This window comes from Apodemus sylvaticus, chromosome 7, assembly GCF_947179515.1.
Source record: "Apodemus sylvaticus chromosome 7, mApoSyl1.1, whole genome shotgun sequence".
Lineage (NCBI taxonomy): Eukaryota > Metazoa > Chordata > Mammalia > Rodentia > Muridae > Apodemus > Apodemus sylvaticus.
The window spans coordinates 116379289-116399621 of record NC_067478.1 but is presented as its reverse complement, the minus strand read 5'-3'; the positions used below and the strand labels follow the sequence as shown (position 1 = coordinate 116399621).

Genomic DNA, 20333 nt, shown 5'->3' with positions numbered 1-20333 from the left:
TATATCTGTTGAGGTATGTTTTGTGTCAATTTTGGAGAAGGCTCCACAAAGTGCTGAGAATAAGTTATATTCTTTTGATTTAGGATGAAATGTTCTATAGATACTTATTAAATCCATTTCATCCAAAACTTCTGTTAGTTTCACTATGTCTCTGTTTAGTTTGTGTTTCTCTGATCTGTCCATTGATGAGAGTAGGGTGTTGAAGTCACCCACAATTATTGTGTGAGGTGTAATATGTACTTTAGCTTTACCAAAGTTCCTTTTACAAATGATGGTGGCCTTTTATTTGGAGCATAGATGTTCAGAATTGAGAGTTCTTCTTGGTAGATTTTTCCTTTGATGTGTATAAAATATGCTTCTGTGTTTTTTGATGCCTTTTGGTTGAAAGTCTATTTTATTTTATATTAGAATATTTTATATTAAAATATTAGAATTAATATTTTATATTAGAATTCAGCTTGTATTATTGAACCATTTGCTTGGAAAATTGTTTTCTAACCTTTTACTCTGAGGTAGTTTTTGTCTGTGACACTGAGATGCGTTTTCTGTATGCAGCAAAATGTTGGGTCATGTTTACATATCCAGTCAGTCAGTCTATGTCTTTTTATTGGGGGATTGTGTCTATTGATGTTAAAAGATATTAAGGAATAGTGATTGTTGCTTCCTGTTATTTGTTTGTGTAGGTTTTTATATTTTTGTGGTTATCTTCTTTTGGGTTTGTTGAAAGAAGATCAATTTCTTGCTTTTTCTATTGTATAGTTTCACTCCTTTTGTTGATGTTTTCTATTCATTATCTTTGAAGGGCTGGCTTTGTGCAAAGATATTGTTTAAATTTGATTTTGTCATAGTATACCTTGGTTTCTCCATCTATGTTAATCAAGAGATTTGCTGTATATAGCAGTTTGGGTTGGCATTTGTGTTCCCTTAGTGTCAGTATGACATCTGCCCAGGCTCTTCTGGCTTTCATAGTCTCTGGTGAGAAGTCTGGTATAATTCTGGTAGGTCTAACTTTATATGTAACTAATCTTTTCCCTTATTGCTTTTTATATTCTTTCTTTGTTTAGTGCATTTGGCATTTTAATTATTATATGATGGGAGGAATTTCTTTTCTTGTCAAATATTTTTTTGACTTCTGTAGACTTCTTGGATGTTCATGGGTATCTCTTTAGGTTAGAGAATTTTCTTCTATAACTTTGTTGAAGTCATTTAGTGGCCCTTTAAGTTGGAAATCTTCACTCTCTTATATACCTATAATCCTTAGGTTTGGTCTTCTCATTTTTGTCTTAGATTCCTTGGATGTTTTGGATCAGGAGCTTTGTGCATTTTGCATTTTCTTTTAGCATTGTGTCTAATGCTTCCTATGGTATCTTCTGCTTCTGAGATTCTCTCTTCTACCTCTTGTGTTCTGTTGTTGATGCTTGGATCCATGACTCCTGACTTCTTTCCTAGGTTTTCTATGTCTAGAGTTGTTTCCCTTAGTGATTTCTTTATTGCTTCTACCTCCATATTTAGATCCTGGATCATTTTGTTCAACTCCTTCACCTGTTTTGTTGTATTTGTCTGTAGTTCTTTAATGGCTTTAATGTTTGTTCTTTAATGTTTGTTTTCTCCTTTATTTCTTTAAGGGAGTCATTTATGTCCTTCTTGAAGCCCTCTATCAGCATCATGAACTGTTATTTTAAATCCAAATCTTGCTTTTCTGATGTATTAGGTTATTAAGGACTTGCTATTGTGAGAGAATTGGGTTCAGAAGATGCCATGTTGCCTTGATTTCTTTTAGTAATGTTCATACATTTGCCTTTTGCCATCTGGTTATTTCTAGAATTATATGGTCCTGCTGTCACTGGTTGGTGCTTGTCCCTCCTGTGTGCCTGCAAGCCTTTCTCAGCACCCCTGCGTGACTGCCTCTCCCCCAACACAGAGTGCTGTGGTCCTTCCCAGCTCTTGGGTGAAGGTGGGGCCCTGGTGGACCGTGTCCCAAGTGATTTTACATTCGGAAGTTCCCTGTGTTCCTGGTTGCACCCATCTGCTCAGTCACAGTAATAATGATAGCTGCCTCACTTTAAAACTTGGGACTCCCTCTAAATTTGCGACTCCCTGCAGGACAGATGTACCCTGCCAGGATAAGAGCACAGATAGCCGTGGTGCTGCCCAGCTCCTGGATGCAGCTGGGGCCCTGGCAGTATGAGTTACAACTGATCTTACACTTGGGTATTCCATGCTTTCCTGGCTGAAACACCCCACTCAGTCACAGGAGTAAGGATTGTGGCCTCGTCTTTATCTGCAGGACTCCCTCCAGAGCAGGTGTCCCCTGGCAGGATAGGTGAACAGACAGCTGTGGCACTGCCCAGCTCCTGGTGCAGGTGGGTCCCTGGTGGACCATGTCCCAAATGATCTTACACTAGGTTGTATCCTGTGTTCCTGGCTGCACCTGTCTGCTCAGTCACCCACTTGTTTGTATATTGTTGTTGCACTAACATAGGATATATCTATGAACTTCTCTAGGGAATAGTGCTAGTTACTGAAAAATATACTGAAGAACTGTATAAATATGTAACACTAAAACTGTTTCTAATTTGTGGGGACATAATAGAACTAAGCATGCCTTAATGTCATTTTGTTGAAAGATGAAAAACCAATGCCAACATCAAGAATGCAAAGAGCTAAACAAGAACACCCATCTACGCAGAATGCAGTGAGAAATGCACCAAGAAAAAATAATCAGAATGAACTTGACCATTTCAGAAAAACATGTCATATAGTTTTACATTTTATTAAAAACATTCAGTTATTTTCATGGCAAATAATCTCTCACTACAAATCACATGAAGAAATATTTACATTGATTTTGTATACAGTTGTGGGAGAGTTAATATCTACTGTTCTATAAAATAGCAGTATTATAGAAGCTCGTAAGAATTAGTTGTAGTTTTCACAATAAGTGTTTAACATTTTGGAACAAAAGGAAGTTATAGGTGTAAAATATTAAGTTTATGTGTAAATTAACAATATATTTCACAAAAATTTTAAAAGTCAAATTAACCTTTAAGCCTGTATTATTGCCATCTCTCAAAACATCTATATTTCTGTATTTATCTAAGAAACAGATTGCTAAAACTATGGCCCTTTAGCAAAGATTTTATTCTATGACTCTAAACAAGCAAATTATTCTCAGATAGTCAAAGTAATTATTCAATCATGAGCTATTTATAGAGCTCTTGAAAAGTAAGAAAACCACAGAATATAGTTTTAGATTGTAAATTATTTGTGAATTTTAAAAGATTGTAATAATAAGAAGACAGATATTTGTTCTCATTAAGATTCCTTCTCCCTTGGTTTAGTCTAGAAATACAAGTCCATAGCAAATGTTAAATCAGAGTAAACACATTGCCTTATTGAAATGTTTCCTCAAGGCTACCTCCATGTCTCTGTTCCTCAAGCTATATATAAAGGGATTCAACATTTGAGGTACCAATGTACACATCACATAAGCAAATGCAGTATTTGTGACAGAGGTTGTAAATGAAGAGCTGATATAAACTCCCAGTGCTGTACCATAGAATAAGGAAACAACTGAAAGGTGAGACCCACAGGTAGAAATTGCTTTATACTTTCCTTTCACTGAAGACATTCTCAACACAGAAGAGGCAATTTGAGTATAAGAGAAAATTATTCCAGAGATTGGAATGCCATTAAGTATGATTGTTGCAAGATATATCAGAATATAATTGACTAGGGTGTCAGAACAGGCTAGCTTGATGACTTGAGCAAGTTCACAGAAAAATAGGGGAATTTCTACATTTGTGCAGAAGGACAACCGCAACACCATCAGACCAAGCAATCCACTGCTCACAAGACTAATGATTAGGGACAATAGAATTAGCAGACCACAGGTTTGAAGATTCATGATCATTGTGTAGTTCAATGGATAACATATGGCAACATAACGGTCATATGCCATTACTGAAAGAAGACAACTTTCAAAACTACAAAAAAGCAAAATAAAGCAGATTTGTGTAAGACAGCCTGTATATGTGATGCTCTGATCATGTGCATGAATGTTTACCAATGTCTTTGGAATTATGGTTGTACTTAAGCAGATATCATTAAAGGATAGATTAGAGAGAAATATATACATGGGTGTTCGGAGATGGGGGTCAGTGCTGACAGTCAGAATGATGAGCAGATTTCCCAAGATGGTGATCAAGTACATGGAGGTAAACATGCTGAAGATGAGTGGCTTCAGTGTTATATCATCTGTTATTCCCATAAGAAAGAATTCTGAAACATCTGTTTGGTTTTTAGATTTCATTTTATGGTTGAATCTGGTGGAAATATGGAGAGAAACCAAATGTAGTTGCAAAGAGTAGAACTTATAATAATGATAGAAATATAAGTCTGTTCTCTTATATTCCTTATAAACTACTAATATTATGGTTTTTATTCTACAGTTTAAATCATTCTTCAGGTGGTTTTGATGTAAAATGCATCATGAAGAAGCATGAATCTAGGAAAAGAATCTTTTTCATCTGAGTTTTAAAGTCCAGTGGATTTTGTTATGTTTTCTTCTGCTAGTCTCTTCATTCGTCACCTCCTTCAGTCTTGTTTTTATATCATTTATTAAATTTTCATAAATTAACTTGTTTTTAATTGTTCTGAGCACTAGGTTTAGATATATTAGAATAATATTGATTTTAATTTAGAAATACCTGATACTTATACTATAAAAATTAAAGTTAAAAGTTTTGAATACATAAGTATGAAATATTTGTCAAATAGTGGCTTGCCTCTCAGGCATGATGGTATTATGTCAAATTATTCTTTTGTGTATTCACCCCATTTACCCAATAATGCCTTTCAGAAATCTAAGATTTCCTTGGTAACCTGAAACAGATAGGTAGTGATTGGAAGAGTCACGGTTATAACTTTGTTTATATGATTGTTCAGTTGACTTTTTAACCAATGTCTTTTTATGTATCTGAAGTACACATGATCATTATTCTTGGACTACAACTATGACCTTCAAGTTATCTTGATAATTTTAAACTTTTACTTCAAAAATATCTAGCCTATACATTTATAAGACAGTCTACTTACAGTAAATAAATGAGGTTTAGTTATTAAAATACTTCATTTCTGGTAGCACTGAAAAAACTTAGAAAATTACATATAATTATATATTTTTATTTTTTCAAATATATATAATTTTTTTATTTTTTCAAACTCATGAGACTCCCCAAGGAAAGGCAACTCATAATTTTTGGAAGTGAATTTTTAGGAAAAATTAGGAATGTTACTACAAGATTTTCTGTTACACTATGTGAAAATCTTCCCTTGAAGGAAGGGAATACATAGCTTTTCAGTTAAAAAAAAAGTCAAGATAAAGGATGGACTAAAGAGAATGTTATAGACGTTTAAGAAAGAGAGTAAAATTCTATAGTCATTAGAAAACATGAACCTTCTAGATGAGAGTTAAATGTTAAATTAATCACATAATTTTATTTATTTGACAGCCACTATGCTAAGCCAAGACACATGCTCATTCTGAGGCTGTGGATGGTAGCTTTATGGCGAGACAAAGAGTGTACAAGATATACTATGTAATTTAACACCCAGCACATAAATTCTCAATGTAATCCATAGTCTAGCACATACTTTGTGAATGATGAAAATTGTTGACAGGAGAAATGTACCTGTAGAGTAGGGAATTTATACATGTAATTGATTCATACTTCATGAGCTGAAAATTTAAAGTGTTATTTATATTTAACAGCAACAATGAAACTATTTTGTAATAAGAAATGAATAAAATAAAGGTATCTATCTTAATGCTAAGTACATATTATTCTCACACTGCCATTTTGTGCAGGTTTTGTTTTTTCTACCAGGAACACAAATCATCATAGGGTCATCAAAAATAAATAATGTATTTGGGGATGTGAGGACATTAAATAGAAATGGAATATTGGTATATTGAACACTGTAATCAGAGGTGTATTCAAGAGTAGAAAATACCTTTGAGAACTATGGTCCAAGTATACAATTAACACATAGAAATTAACATGAATTTAAACATGAGTGGATAAGAGATGATGGATTACTCCTAACCTCAGTATCTAAACTTTAACAAATGTTAGATGACCTGTTGATGTCAATGAAGAACTATACCTTGACTTACTTGGATATTGAAGTTAGAAAATTTGTCACAATAAAAGATAGACCAAGTCCTTTTTCCTTTGTCAGGTAGGATCCTTTCTAGGAGGACTCATAGATATCTGTTTCTGACTGGGGCAGGTGTGTGGTACGAGGCTTCCACAGGCTGAATTCTATAGTCTTTACATCTCTAGGGAGCAAGTTTCCAAATGTCCTCATTAGACCCATTATATCAAGTTGTTTATGATCCCAGAAGCCTATGTCCTTAAAGACCATTAATAAGTTCAAGAATTCTGTCTCTCAGCTCCTACAGGTTTCATTGTATTTCACCATGTTTTGTATTATTTCAACTAATAACTACTTCAGATAACTTGCATGCATGACAGGTATTATTTCACCAGTACATTAAAATAGTTCTTAATTGTTACTAAAGGGTCATTACACATGTAAAGATATCAGGAAATTTTATTTCTACTTCACAAATAAAACATGTGTGTAGATATCAGATATAATTATAAATAAAAGCTATTTGTCATCAATGAGCTATATTTGAGGAAAAAACTTTCTCTGAATCTCCTTTTTCATTTTCATTGTTCAGTGCTGATTTCAGAAAATACATGTAAAGTTATTTGTATTATAATTTTTAGTTTTTTATATTTTGTTTGTTTCTTTGTTACAAAATCCTTTGCAATCCAGCCTTTCACCTCTCATGTAGCCAAAGATGAAATTGAATTCCTCATATCTCATTTATATTCTTCTTTTTCTTGTTTCTTTTTCTTATTTTTTCATTCCTTTCTTTGTTTTTTTAAACTCCAGATTTTATCCCCCTGCGCCTGTCTACCCTCTCTGACTGTTCTACTTCCCATACCTACTCCCATTCTCCTGTCTCCACAAGGATGTCCTGACTCCCTACCTCCACCCATCTGGACCTCTAAACTCATAGAGACCTCCAGTCTCTTGAGGGTTATGTGTGTCTTCTCTGATTCAACCCAGGTCTGGCAGTACTCTGCTGTATGTGAGTTGGGGCCTCACTTCAGCTGGTGTATGCAAGCCGGTTGGTGGTCCAGTGTTGAGAGATCTCAGTGGTCTAGGTTAATTTAGTGTGCTGGTCCTCCTACAGGGCCGTCCTCATCCTCAGCTTTTTCCAACTTTTCCCTAATTCATCCACAGTGTTCAGCAGCTTCTGTCCTTTGGTTGGGTGCAAATATCTGCATCTGACTTTTTCAGATGTTTGTTCAGTCTTTCAGAAAGCAGTCATGACAGGTTCTTTTTTTGTTAGCACTCCATAGCCTAAGTGCTAGTGTCAGGTCTTAGAGCCTCCCCTTGAGCTGGATCCCACTGTGGGCCTGTCACTAGATCTTTTCCTCAGGCTCCTCTCCATTTCCATTCCTGCAGTTATTTTAGACAGGAACAATTATGGATCAGAGTTTTGACTGTGGGAGAGCAACCTGATCTCTTGATGCCATGTCTTTTCGCAGGAGGTGGGCTCTATATGGTCTCTCACAAATATTGCTGGATATTTAATATAAGGTCCCTCCCTTTGAGTTCTGAGAGTCTCTCACCTCCTAGGAGTATTGTACATTCTGGAGGGTCCTCCCAATCTGCTATATCCCGAGGTTGCCTGTTTGCATTCTTTCTGCTGCCCCACCCAGGACTTCAGTCCTTTCTCCTATTACCCAATAACAGCTCCGGTTCCCCTCTACACCCACCTCCCATCCATGTTCCATGTCAAGTTCCTCCCTCCCTCCCTACTTTCGCTTCTACTTTTCAAATGAAGGATAATAACCATGTACCATCATATACACCTTTAAATTTTTAAAAGTATTACTTTCAATGAATTATTTCCTAATTCAATGTCTATTTTTCTTAACAGAATGGCAGTATTAATTGAAAACATAATATTTTTCGAATTATTCTATGTATTCAGCATGGATCTCTAGCCCAAATAACTGCAGCAATAGGGATCCACCAGGTGCCCAGTGGATGTGGGTCTCCTCCCTTCTATTCACAGACACCCTCTTCCTCCTGGCCTGCAACTGCTTGGGGGCATATTATCCCGGTGTCCCCTGCCTCTCAACACTGAACAGTCTGCAAAATTCCAAGGATATCTGCTGCAGCCAGGGCAACAGGTAAGATAGACACCTAAATAATCACAGCAGCTGGTACCACCCACCCAGGTACCCAGCTGTTAAGGGACTCCTTCCCCGTCCTATGTGTGAACCTCCTCTCTCTTCCCATCTGTACCTGCTTGGGGGGGGAGATCAGCCTGTCTCTCACTTTCAATGCTGCATAGTCTGCAGTGCTCCCAGGAGATTTTCTCTAGCCTGGACAGCAAGCATGATAGCTCACCAAATAACTGCAAAAGCAGGGACACCCAGGTTCTTAGTACATGTGGGAACCCTCCCCCTTACTTGAAAAGGCCTACTCCCTTCTGGTCTGCACCTTATTGGAGTCATATCAGTCTGTCTTACCTACTTTCTCAACACTGCACCTTCTACTGGGCTCCAAAGCAATCTGTTGCTGCCTGGTCGACATGTATGATAGCCACCCAAATAATCACAGAAGCACGGGACCCTCCAGATGGCCAACAGACATAGGACTCCTCACACCTATGTACAAACACCATCTACTTTTGATTTGAACCGGCTTGGGGACATATCAGCCTGTCTCTACCTCTTCATGAACACAATATAAACTGAAGGGCTCACAGAGGATCTGTTCCAGCTAGGGCAACAGTCTTCAAGTCTTCCAGGAGACTGGCTGCAGCTAGGTCCACAGATCTCCCAGGAGATCTGTTGCAACCCAGGGACACAGGAGACAGGGCCAAGTCAGAGACACCTAGACCACCTAAACAGCTAACACTGGAGATAACCAGATAGTGAGATACAAATTCAAGATCACAAACAACAAAAGTCAATATACTTTACACCATCAGAACCCATCTCTCCCTATATAGAAAGCCCAAAAAACCTGAAATGCATAATGGAGAGTTATAATCCCATCTTATGAAGATAATAGAGAACTTAAGGTGGCTATCAATAACTCACTTAATGAAATACAGGAAAACAGAGTTGAACAGCTAGAAGCCCTTAAAGAAAAAACAAATAAATCCCTCAAAGAAATATAGAAAAACAAAATCAAATAAATGAAGGAATTGAACAGAGTAGTCCAAGTCCTAAAAATAGAAGTGGAAGAATACGAAATCACAAATAGAGGTAACCTTGGAGATGGAATATCTATGAAAGGGGTAAAGAGCTACAGACTCATAGATCACAAACAGAATACAAGAAGAAAGAATATCAGGCATAGAAGATACCATAGTAGATATTGACACATGGTCAAAGAAAATTAAAGGCATAAAAAATCCTAACCCAAAACATCCAGAAAAACCAGGACATAATGAAAAGACCAGACTCAGTTAAGCAGTATAGAGCAAAATCAGAACAGGGAAGTGGGAAGGGTTGGGTGGGAAAACAGGGGGAAGGAAGGGGACTGATGGGATTTTTGGGGAGTGGGGGTCCAGAAAAGGGGAAATCATTTGAATTGTAAATAAATATATAAATTAAAAAAAGAATAATAGGAATAAAAGAGAGTAAAGATTTCTAGCTCAAAGGGCCAGAAAACATCTTCAACAAAATCATAGAAGAAAACTTCCCCAACCTAAAGAAAGATGGCCATAGAAGTACAAGAAGCTTACAAGAGGCTTATAGAATACCAAATAGATTGGACCAGAAAATATAATCCTTCCATCACATAATACGCCAAACACTAAATGAACAGAATGAAGAAAGAATATTAAAATCTGTAAGGGAAAAAGTTAAATAACATATAAAAGCAGACCTATCATAATTTTACCAGACATCTCAACAGAGATTAAAAGCCAGAAGTTCATGAACAGACATCATTCAGATTCTAAGAGATCACAAATGCCAGCACAGGCTACTATCCTAGCCCAACTATTAATCACCAAATATGGAGAAACCAAAATATTCTATGAAAAAAACAAATTTAAACAAAATATATCTATTAATCCTGCCCTACAGAGGATTCTAGGAGGAAAATTCCAATACATGCAGAGTAGCTACACCATATGATAAACAAGAAAAGTGACTGGAACTAACAATCATATGTCTTTAATATCTCTTCATATCAATGGAAATAATTCTCCAATAAAAAGACATAAGCTAAGAAACTGGATGTTCAAGCAGGATACAGCATTTTGATGAATTAAAGAAACACACCTAAATAAAAAAGACAGTACCTCAGAGTAAAAGTCTAGAAAAACGTTTTCCTAGTAAATGCTTCCAAGAAACAAGTAGAAGCTGTCATTCTGACATCCATGAAAAATACATTTTTAATCAAAAATTATCAAACAAGATAGTTAAGGACACTTCATATCTCTCTAAGTAAACAAGATGAAATCTCAGTTCTGAATATCTATACTCCAAATGTGAGGGCATTTACAATCATAAAAGAAACTTAACAAAACCTCAAAACTTATGCTAATTTCCACACAATAACAGTGGGAAATTTCAATACCCCACTCTCACCAATAGACAGTTCATTGAAACAGAAACTAAACAGAGAAACAGTGAAATTAATTTAAGCTATGAGACAAATGGATTTAGCATATATCTATAGAACATTTCACCCTAAAACATAAGATCTCAAGACATCATGGCACCTTTTCCAAAACTGACCATATAATTGGCCACAAAACAAGCCTCAACAGATACAAGAAGATTGAAATAAACTTGTGCATCCTATCAGATTGCCATGGATTAGGGTTTGACTTCAATAACAAAAGAAAAACAACAGAGGGCCCATACACCCACAAAAACTCCCAACTTTCTAGATAACTACTTCAGGGAGTTAATAAAGAAAGAAATTAAAGACTTTCTATAAGTAAATGAAAATGAAGACACAGCATACCCAAACTTATGGGACACAAGGAAAGCAGTGCGAAGAGAAAAATTCATAGCACAAAGTGTCCTCAGAACGAAACTGGAGAAAGCCTATACTAGCAACTTAACAGCACACCTGAAACCCTTGGAAAGAAGAAGCAAACACAACCAAGAGAAGTAGAATGGAAGAAATACTCAAACTCAGTCCAGAAATCCACCAATTAGGAACCAAAAGAATGATACAAAGAATCAAGAAAACCAAAAACTGGTTAGTTGGGAAAATCAGCAAGATAGATAAGCCCTTAGAGAAACTAGCAAAAGAACTCAGAGACACTATCTAAATTAACAGAATAAAAATGAAAAGGGAGACATAACAATAGAAACTGAGGAAATTAAAAAAATCCTCAGATCATACAACACAAAGCCTTTAATTAAAAAATTGGAAAATCTAGATAAAATGGAGGAACTTTTAGACAGACAGATACAATGTACAGGTACCATGTACCATGGTATCAAGTAAACTATTTGAATGATCTCATATCCCCTAAGGAAATAGAAGTCATTAAAAACCTTCCAACAACAACAAAAAAAGCCGAGAGCCATAAGATTTTAGTGCAGAATTTTACCAGACCTTAAAGAAGAGCTCATACCAACACTCCTCAAACTATTCCACACAATATAAACAGAAATTACACTCCCTGATTCATTCTTTGAAGCCACAGTCACTGTGATGCCTAAACTACAAACAGATCTAACAAAGAAAGAAATGATCAGAGCAATTTGGCTAATGAATATTGACACAAAATACTCAGTAAAATTCTGGTAAACTGAATCCAAGAACACATCAAAACTATTCCCCATCATGATCAAGAAGGCTTCATCCAAGGAATGCAGAGATTGTTTAATGTAGAAAAATTAAAGCAATCCACTATATAAATGACCTCAAAGAAAAAAATCACACGATTATCTTATTAGATATTGAAAAAATATTTGACCAAATGTAATAGCACTTCATGTTCAAAAGTATTGGATAAATCAGTAATTCAATGCTTTTACCTACGTTTAATAAAAGAAATATCCAGTAAACCATCAGACAATATCAAATTAACTGGAGAGATACTTGAAGCAATCCCATTCAAATTAGGGACAAGACAAAGCTACTGACTCTCTCTGTATCTATTCAGAATTAGTACTTGCGTTTATAGCTAGAGCAACAAGACAACAAAAGGAGATCAAGGGAATGCAGATTGGAGAGGTCAAGGTATTACTATTTGGAGATCATATGATAGCATATATAAGAGATATCAAAAATCTATCAGAAAGCTTCTACAGCTAATAAAAATCTTGAGCAAAATGACTAGATACAAAATTAACTCAAACAAATCGGTAGCTTTCCATTACATAAATGATACACAGACAGGGAAAGAAATGAGGGAAACAACATTCGTTTCAATAACCACAAATATTACAAAATATCTTGATGTAACTCTTATCAATCCAGGGAAAGAACTGCATGACAAGAATTTCAAATCCCTGATAAAAGAAACCAAAGAAAACCCCAGAAGAAGGAAAGATTCCCCATGGTCATAGGATTAACATACTAAAAATGGCCATCCTACCAAATCAATCTACAGATTCACACAATCCTCATCACGATTCCAAGAAAGTACTCATATGGGAAAAGAAATTCTTAATTTCATATGGAAAAACCAAATCCCCAGAAAGTGAAATCTATCTGCAACAATAAAAAAAAAATAGCTGGGGGAATCATTATCCCTGATCTCAAGCTGTACTACAGAGCAATAGTGATAAAATCCACATGGCATTTGGTACAGTGACAGACAGATTGACTAATGGAATAGAACTAAAGATTCAGAAATAAGACCACATATTTATGGACATTTGGTCTTTGAAAAAAAAGTCAAAAACATGCCATGGAAAAAGAAAGCATCTCCAATAAGTGATCAATCTGGCTGTCTGTATGTACAAAAATAAAATCAATCCATATTTATCACCTCGCACAAAGCTAAAGTCCAAGCAGATCAAGGACTTCTACACAAAACCGGATGCACGAGATTGAATAGAAGAGAAATTGGGAAAGATCCTTGAAGTCATTGGAATGTAGGGAAACATCTTAAACAGAACTCCATTTATAACAGCCAGGGGGTAGTACTGTAACCTGGTACAATTAGTTTGGAAATAATGTGGTGGTTACTCAAAAAATTGAAAATATTTCTACCTTAAGTCCCAGCTATACCACTCCTAGGTTCCATTATGTTTATAACAGCCTCATTTATAACAGCCAGGGGGTAGTACTGCTAAATATCTTAACAGGCTCCTAAGAGCCACAGATGATAAATAAGACATTATGAAACTAAAAAGCTTTTCTAAATAAAAACACTCAATAGGAAAAAATGGCAACTCACAGATTGGGAAAAATATCTTTACAAACTCTACCCCTGTTAAAGGGCTAATGTCCAAAATATATAAAGAACTTAAAAAACTAACTTCCAAAATATCCTTAATATCTCAATTAAAAATGAAGTACGAAGCAAAACAGAGAAAGGTCATATTAGACATCTTGAATGGCCAATAAACAACACCTAAAGAAATATTCAACATCCTTAATCATCAGGGAAATGCAAATCAAAACAATCCTGATATTTCACCTTTAATCAGAGTGACTAAGATCAAAACCTCAGGTGACAGCAGATGCTGTTGAGGATGTGGACAAAGGAACACTCCTCTATTGCTGGTGCGATTGCAACCTGGTACAATTACTTTGGAAATAATGTGGTGGTTACTCAAAAAATTGAAAATATTTCTACCTTAAGTCCCAGCTATACCACTCCTGGGTTCCACTATGTTCATAACAGCCTCATTCATAACAGCCAGGGGGTAGTACTGCTAAAACATCCAAAGAAAATGACAAAGATGTTCCTCAATGTAAGAGTAGTTATAGAAAACACTATTTACAAAATTAAATACTATTCAGATATTAAAAGTAAGGACCTCACAAACTCTTCAGGCAAATATCATCTTGAGTGGGGTAGTTCAGACTCAAAAGTCATATATATGTACACAGGGAGAAGTGAATATCATCTCAAATGCTAAGAATATCCATGATGCAAGTCACAGATCACATGATGCTTAACAAGAAAGAAGGGAAAAGTATGGATGCTACAATTCCACATAGAAGGGGGAACAACATAATTAGGGGAGGTAAAGGGAGAGAGGGTCTTGAGTGGGAGGGGGGAGTTAGGAGAAAAGTGGGCAGGTTCAGGTATGGGAAGAGACAGGAGGAAATTAAACAGGGCCAGAAGAATAACTACAAATATGTAGGAATAGGGGCCAGAGAATGGGGGTAGTACTGCTAAAACATCCAAATGCCATGTATATGAGAGGCTCCCATGACGTAATAAGGATGACATTAGCTGAATTACCAACAAAGAGGAGATAATACCTGAAGAGACTACCTCCAGTAGATAGGCATGGCCCACAGTTGAGGAAAGGGGATATTCACCCATCTCAAAATTTTTAACCCAGATTTTTTTCCTATTTAAATGAAACACGGACAAAAATGGAGCAGAGACTAAAGGGAAGGCCATCCAGAGATGTTGGAATCTATCCTATGAACAGATACCAAACTCTAGACAATATTGCTGTTACCAAGAAATGTTTGCAGACAGGAACCTTGTATGGCTGTCCTTTGAGAGAATTTACCAGCACCTGACTAAGACAGTTGCAGACACTCACAGTCAACTATTGGACTGAGCCCAGGGACTCCAACTGAAGAGTTAGGGAAGGACTGAAGAAGCAAAAGAGATTGCAAGCACTTAGTAAGAACAACATTAAGAACTACCTGCCATCCTCAGAGCTCCCAGGGACTAAACCATCAATAAGAGTAAACAAAGCTGCTTTCCTGGTTTCTGCTACATATGTAGCAGTGGACTGCCTTATCTGGCATCAATTGGGGGGGGGGTGCTTCCTTCTATGGAAGCTTGTTGCCCCAGTGAAGGGGATGCTAGAGGGCTGAGATGGGAGTGGGTAGGTAGGTAGGTAGGGAAGTACCCTCTTAGGGGCAAAGGGGAGGGGGGAGGTCATAGGGGTTTGTGGAGGGGAGACTAGGAAGGGGGACAACATTTGACATGTAAATATATCAAATAATTAATTAATAATGAAATTATATAAATATACTATAAAAGATGAAAAGTTGCTAGATTAATTTAAATCATAGGGAATTATATTTTAAATATTGTATAGTATGTCTTTGTAGTAAAGATTCACAAATCCTAGAAGTTGAATAAACCAGGAAGTGGACTGTCTCAGCATTTATAATCTGGTGTTAAAAAGACTGATCTATTTGGAGATTTACAAATTATCATTTTATATATGAAAGCAGAAAAAAACTCTGGATTCTGACATGAGTGAAGGATGACAGCAGTGAAGAACAAACTTTTTTTTTATTCGATATATTATTTATTTACATTTCAAATGATTTCCCCTTTTCTAGCCCCCCACTCCCCGAAAGTCCCATAAGCCCCCTTCTCTCCCCCTGTCCTCCCACCCACCCCTTCCCAATTCCCCGTTCTAGTTTTGCCCTATACTGCTTCACTGAGTCTTTCCAGAACAAGGGGCCACTCCTCCTTTCTTCTTGTACCTCATTTGATGTATGGATTATGTTTTGGGTATTCCAGTTTTCTAGGTTAATATCCACTTATTAGTGAATACATACAATGAGTCACCTTTTGAGACTGGGTTACCTCACTTAGTATGATGATTTCTAGCTCCATCCATTTGCCTAAGAATTTCAAGAATTCATTTTTTCTAATGGCTGAATAGTACTCCATTGTGTATATATACCACATTTTTTGCATCCACTCTTCTGTTGAGGGATACCTGGGTTCTTTCCAGCATCTGGCAATTATAAATAGGGCTGCTATGAACATAGTAGAGCATGTATTCCTTATTACATGGTGGGGAATCCTCTGGGTATATGCCCAGGAGTGGTATAGCAGGATCTTCTGGAAGTGAGGTGCCCAGTTTTCTGAGGAACCCCCAGACTGATTTCCAGAGTGGTAGTACCAATTTGCAACCCCACCAGCAGTGAAGGAGTGTTCCTCTTTCTCCACATCCTCTCCAACACCTGCTGTCTCCTGAATTTTTATTCTTAGCCATTCTGACTGGTGTAAGGTGAAATCTCAGGGTTGTTTTGATTTGCATTTCCCTAATGACTAATGAAGTTGAGCATTTTTTAAGATGCTTCTCCGCCATCAGAAGTTCTTCAGGTGAGAATTCTTTGTTTAACTCTGTACCCCATTTTTTAATAGGGTTGTTTGGTTTTCTGGAGTCTAACTTCTTGAGTTCTTTGTATATATTGGATATTAGCCCTCTATCTGATGTAGGATTGGTGAAGATCTTTTCCCAATTTGTTGGTTGCCGATTTGTCCTTTTGATGGTGTCTTTTGCCGTACAGAAACTTTGTAATTTTATGAGGTCCCATTTGTCAATTCTTGATCTTAGAGCATATGCTATTGGTGTTCTGTTCAGAAACTTTTTCCCTGTACCAATGTCCTCAAAGGTCTTCCCCAGTTTCTTTTCTATTAGCTTCAGGGTGTCTGGCTGTATGTGGAGGTCCTTGATCCATTTGGATTTGAGCTTGGTACAAGGAGACAAGGATGGATCAATTCACATTCTTCTGCATGCTGACCTCCAGTGGAACCAGCACCATTTTTTGAAAAGGCTATCTTTTTTCCATTGGATGTTTTCAGCCCCTTTGTTGAGGATCAAATGGCCATAGGTGTGTGGGTTCATTTCTGGATCTTCAATCCTGTTCCATTGATCTGCCTGCCTGTCACTGTACCAATACCTTGTAGTTTTTAACACTATTGCTCTGTAGTATTGCTTGAGGTCAGGGATACTGATTCCCCCAGAATTTCTTTTGTTGCTGAGAATAGTTTTAGCTATCCTGGGTTTTTTGTTATTCCAGATGAATTTGTTAATTGCTCTTTCTAACTCTGTGAAGAATTGAGTTGGGATTTTGATGGGTATTGCATTGAATCTGTATATTGCTTTTGGCAAAATGGCCATTTTAACTATATTGATTCTACCGATCCATGAGCATGGGAAGTTTTCCCATTTTTTGAGGTCTTCTTCCATTTCCTTCTTCAGAGTCTTGAAGTTCTTGTCATAAAGATCTTTCACATGTTTGGTAAGAGTCACCCCAAGATACTTTATACTGTTTGTGACTATTGTGAAGGGGGTCATTTCCCTAGTTTCTTTCTCAGCCTGCTTATCCTTTGAGTATAGGAAGGCCACTGATTTGCTTGTGTTGATTTTATAACCTGCCACTTTGCTGAAGTTGTTTATCAGCTGTAGGAGTTCTCTAGTGGAGTTTTTTGGGTCACTTAGGTAGACTAACATGTCGTCTGCAAATAATGATAGTTTGACTTCTTCCTTTCCAATTTGTATCCCTTTGACCTCCTTATTTTGTTGAATTGCCCCAGCTAGTACCTCAAGTACAATATTGAAAAGATAAGGAGAGAGGGGGCAGCCCTGTCTAGTCCCTGATTTTAGTGGGATTGCTTCAAGTTTCTCTCCATTTAGTTTGATGCTGTCTACCGGTTTGCTTTATATTGCTTTTACTATGTTTAGGAATGGGCCTTGAATTCCTGTTCTCCCAAGACTTTAAGCATGAAAGGATGCTGAGTTTTGTCAAATGCTTTTTCAGCATCCAATGAAATGACCATGTGGTTTTTTTCTTTGAGTTTGTTTATGTAGTGGATTGCATTGATGGATTTCCGTATATTGAACCAACCCTGCATTCCCGGGTTAAAGCCTACTTGATCATGATGGATGATCGTTTTGATGTGTTCTTGGATTCGGTTGGCAAGAATTTTATTGAGTACTTTTGCATCAATGTTCATAAGGGAAATTGGTCTGACGTTCTCTTTCTTTGTTGGATCTTTGTGTGGTTTTGGTATCAGCGTAATTGTGGCTTCATAGAAGGAATTGAGTAGTGTTCCTTCTGTTTCTATTTTGTGGAATAGTTTGAAGAGTATTTGTGTTAAGTCTTTTTTGAAGGTCTGATAGAATTCTGCACTGAAACCATCTGGTCCTGTGCTTTTTTTGTTTGGACAACTTTCTATGACTCCTTCTATTTCTTTAGGCATTATGGGACTGTTTAGATGATGTATTTGGTCCTGATTTAATTTTGGTATTTGGTATCTGTCAAGGAAATTGTCCATTTCCTCCAGATTCTCCAGTTGTGTTGAGTATAGGCTCTTGTAGTAGGATCTGATGATTTTTTGGATTTCCTCAGTTTCCGTTGTTATATCTCCCTTTTCATTTCTAAATTTGTTAATTTGGATACTTTCTCTGTGCCCTTTGGTCAGTCTGGCTAAGGGTTTATCTATCTTGTTGATTTTCTCAAAGAACCAGCTTCTGGATTCGTTAATTCTTTGTAGGGTTTGCTTTATTTCCAATTGATTGATTTCAGCCTTTAGTTTGATGATTTCCTGTCTTCTACTCCTCCTGGTTGAATTGGCTTCTTTTTGCTCCAGGACTTTCAGGTGTGTCGTTAAGCTGCTAGTGTATGCTCTCTCCATTTTCTTTTTGGAGGCACTCGGGGCTATGAGTTTTCCTCTTAGCACTGCTTTCATTGTGTCCCAAAGATTTGGGTATGTTGTGCCTTCATTTTCATTAAATTCTAAAAAGTCTCTGATTTCTTTCTTTATTTCTTCTTTGATCAAGGTGTCATTGAGTAGAGTATTATTCATCCTCCATGTGTATGTGGGCTTTCTGTTGTTTTTGTTGCTATTGAAAATCACTCTTACACCATAGTGATCTGATAGGAGGCATGGGATTAGTTCTATCATCTTATATTTGTTGAGGTCTGCTTTGTGTCCAATTATATGGTCGATTTTGGAGAAGGTACCATGAGGTGCTGAGAAAAATGTATATTCTTTTGTTTTAGGGTGAAATGTTCTATAAATATCAGTCAAATCCAATTGGTCCAAAGCTTCAATTAGTTTTACTGTGTTCCTGTTTGGTTTCTGTTTTCCCGATCGGTCCATTGAGGAGAGTGGAGTGTTGAAGTCCCCCACAATTATTGTGTTAAGTGCAATGTGTGTTTTGAGCTTTAGTAAAGTTTCTTTTACAAATGAGGGTGCCCTTGCATTTGGCGCATAGATGTTCAGAATTGAAAGTTCTTCTTGGTGGATTTTTCCTTTGACCAGCAGGAAGTGTCCTTCTGTGTCTCTTTTGATGACTTTAGGTTGAAAGTCAATTTTATCTGACATTAGAATGGCTACGAATGTTTCACACAATACATGATATATTCTAAATGCAATTAGGAAGTTCTTATTTGTATGTGATTGTCTTTACTGTGAAACACTGTATTTTATTACTATATTGTATTTTAACATGCATATCTCAGAGAAAACTTTCTAGTGCATTATAGCTGGAATAAAAGTGTTTTAACATAGGGGGAAAAAAGATGCTATGCCTTAAACTATCTCACTGCCAAGATTAAAATAAATAAATAAATAACTGAAGCCCTTTATATCATAAAGTGACCAAAAGAATGCCAGGGGACATTCTTGCCTACTAGATTCTACATATAAAGAGGGGCATTGTTTTCCCATGATGTTATTTGATTTTCATATGTGTTAATTAAATTGAAAAAAATTGTGAAGGTGAACCTGAGTTAATCACTAATGTCCAAGGAATGTTTGTGTCATGTAGTCTTGATAAACAAAACAAAACTAAATTTTGGATTTGGTGAAACAAGGAATGGTTACACCATAAACAGTTTAATTTCTTAATGTAGCCAATAAACTGCCAATGCGGTATTCCATTAGCTACATTAAATTAAATAAAATATAAATTTAAGACAAAAAAAAAAAAGAATGGCTACTCCTGCTCGTTTCCTGTGACCATTGGCTTGTAAGATTGTTTTCCAGCCTTTTACTCTAAGATAGTTTTTATCTTTGACACTGAGGTGTGTCTCCTGTATACAGCAAATTGTAGGGTCCTGTTTCCTTATCCAGTCTGTTAGTCTATGTCTTTTTATTGGGGAATTGAGACCATTGATGTTAATAGATATTAGGGAATAGTGATTATTACTTCCTGTCATTTATGATGTTCTTTTTATATTTGAGTGGTTATCTTCTTTTGGGTTTGATGAAGGAAGGTAACTATCTTGCTTTTTCCAGGGTGTAGTTTCCCTCCTTGTATTAGAGTTTTCCTCCTGTTATTCTTTGCAGAGCTGGTTTT

The 20333-nt window shown here is 36.5% G+C and overlaps 1 protein-coding gene across 1 annotated transcript; it reads right to left on the bottom strand.

Moving 5' to 3' along the window:
* Positions 1-3373: 3373 nt before the first annotated feature.
* Positions 3374-4312, bottom strand: LOC127690177 (olfactory receptor 7G2-like). Its single transcript, XM_052189724.1, has one exon. It carries the CDS (start codon positions 4310-4312, stop codon positions 3374-3376), a length of 939 nt encoding a protein of 312 aa, XP_052045684.1.
* Between the last annotated feature and the right edge of the window lie 16021 nt (positions 4313-20333).

Bases quoted from the DNA above. Each gene is read 5' to 3' on its own strand.
- LOC127690177 (XM_052189724.1), bottom strand. From the start codon at position 4,312: ATGAAATCTAAAAACCAAACAGATGTTTCAGAATTCTTTCTTATGGGA.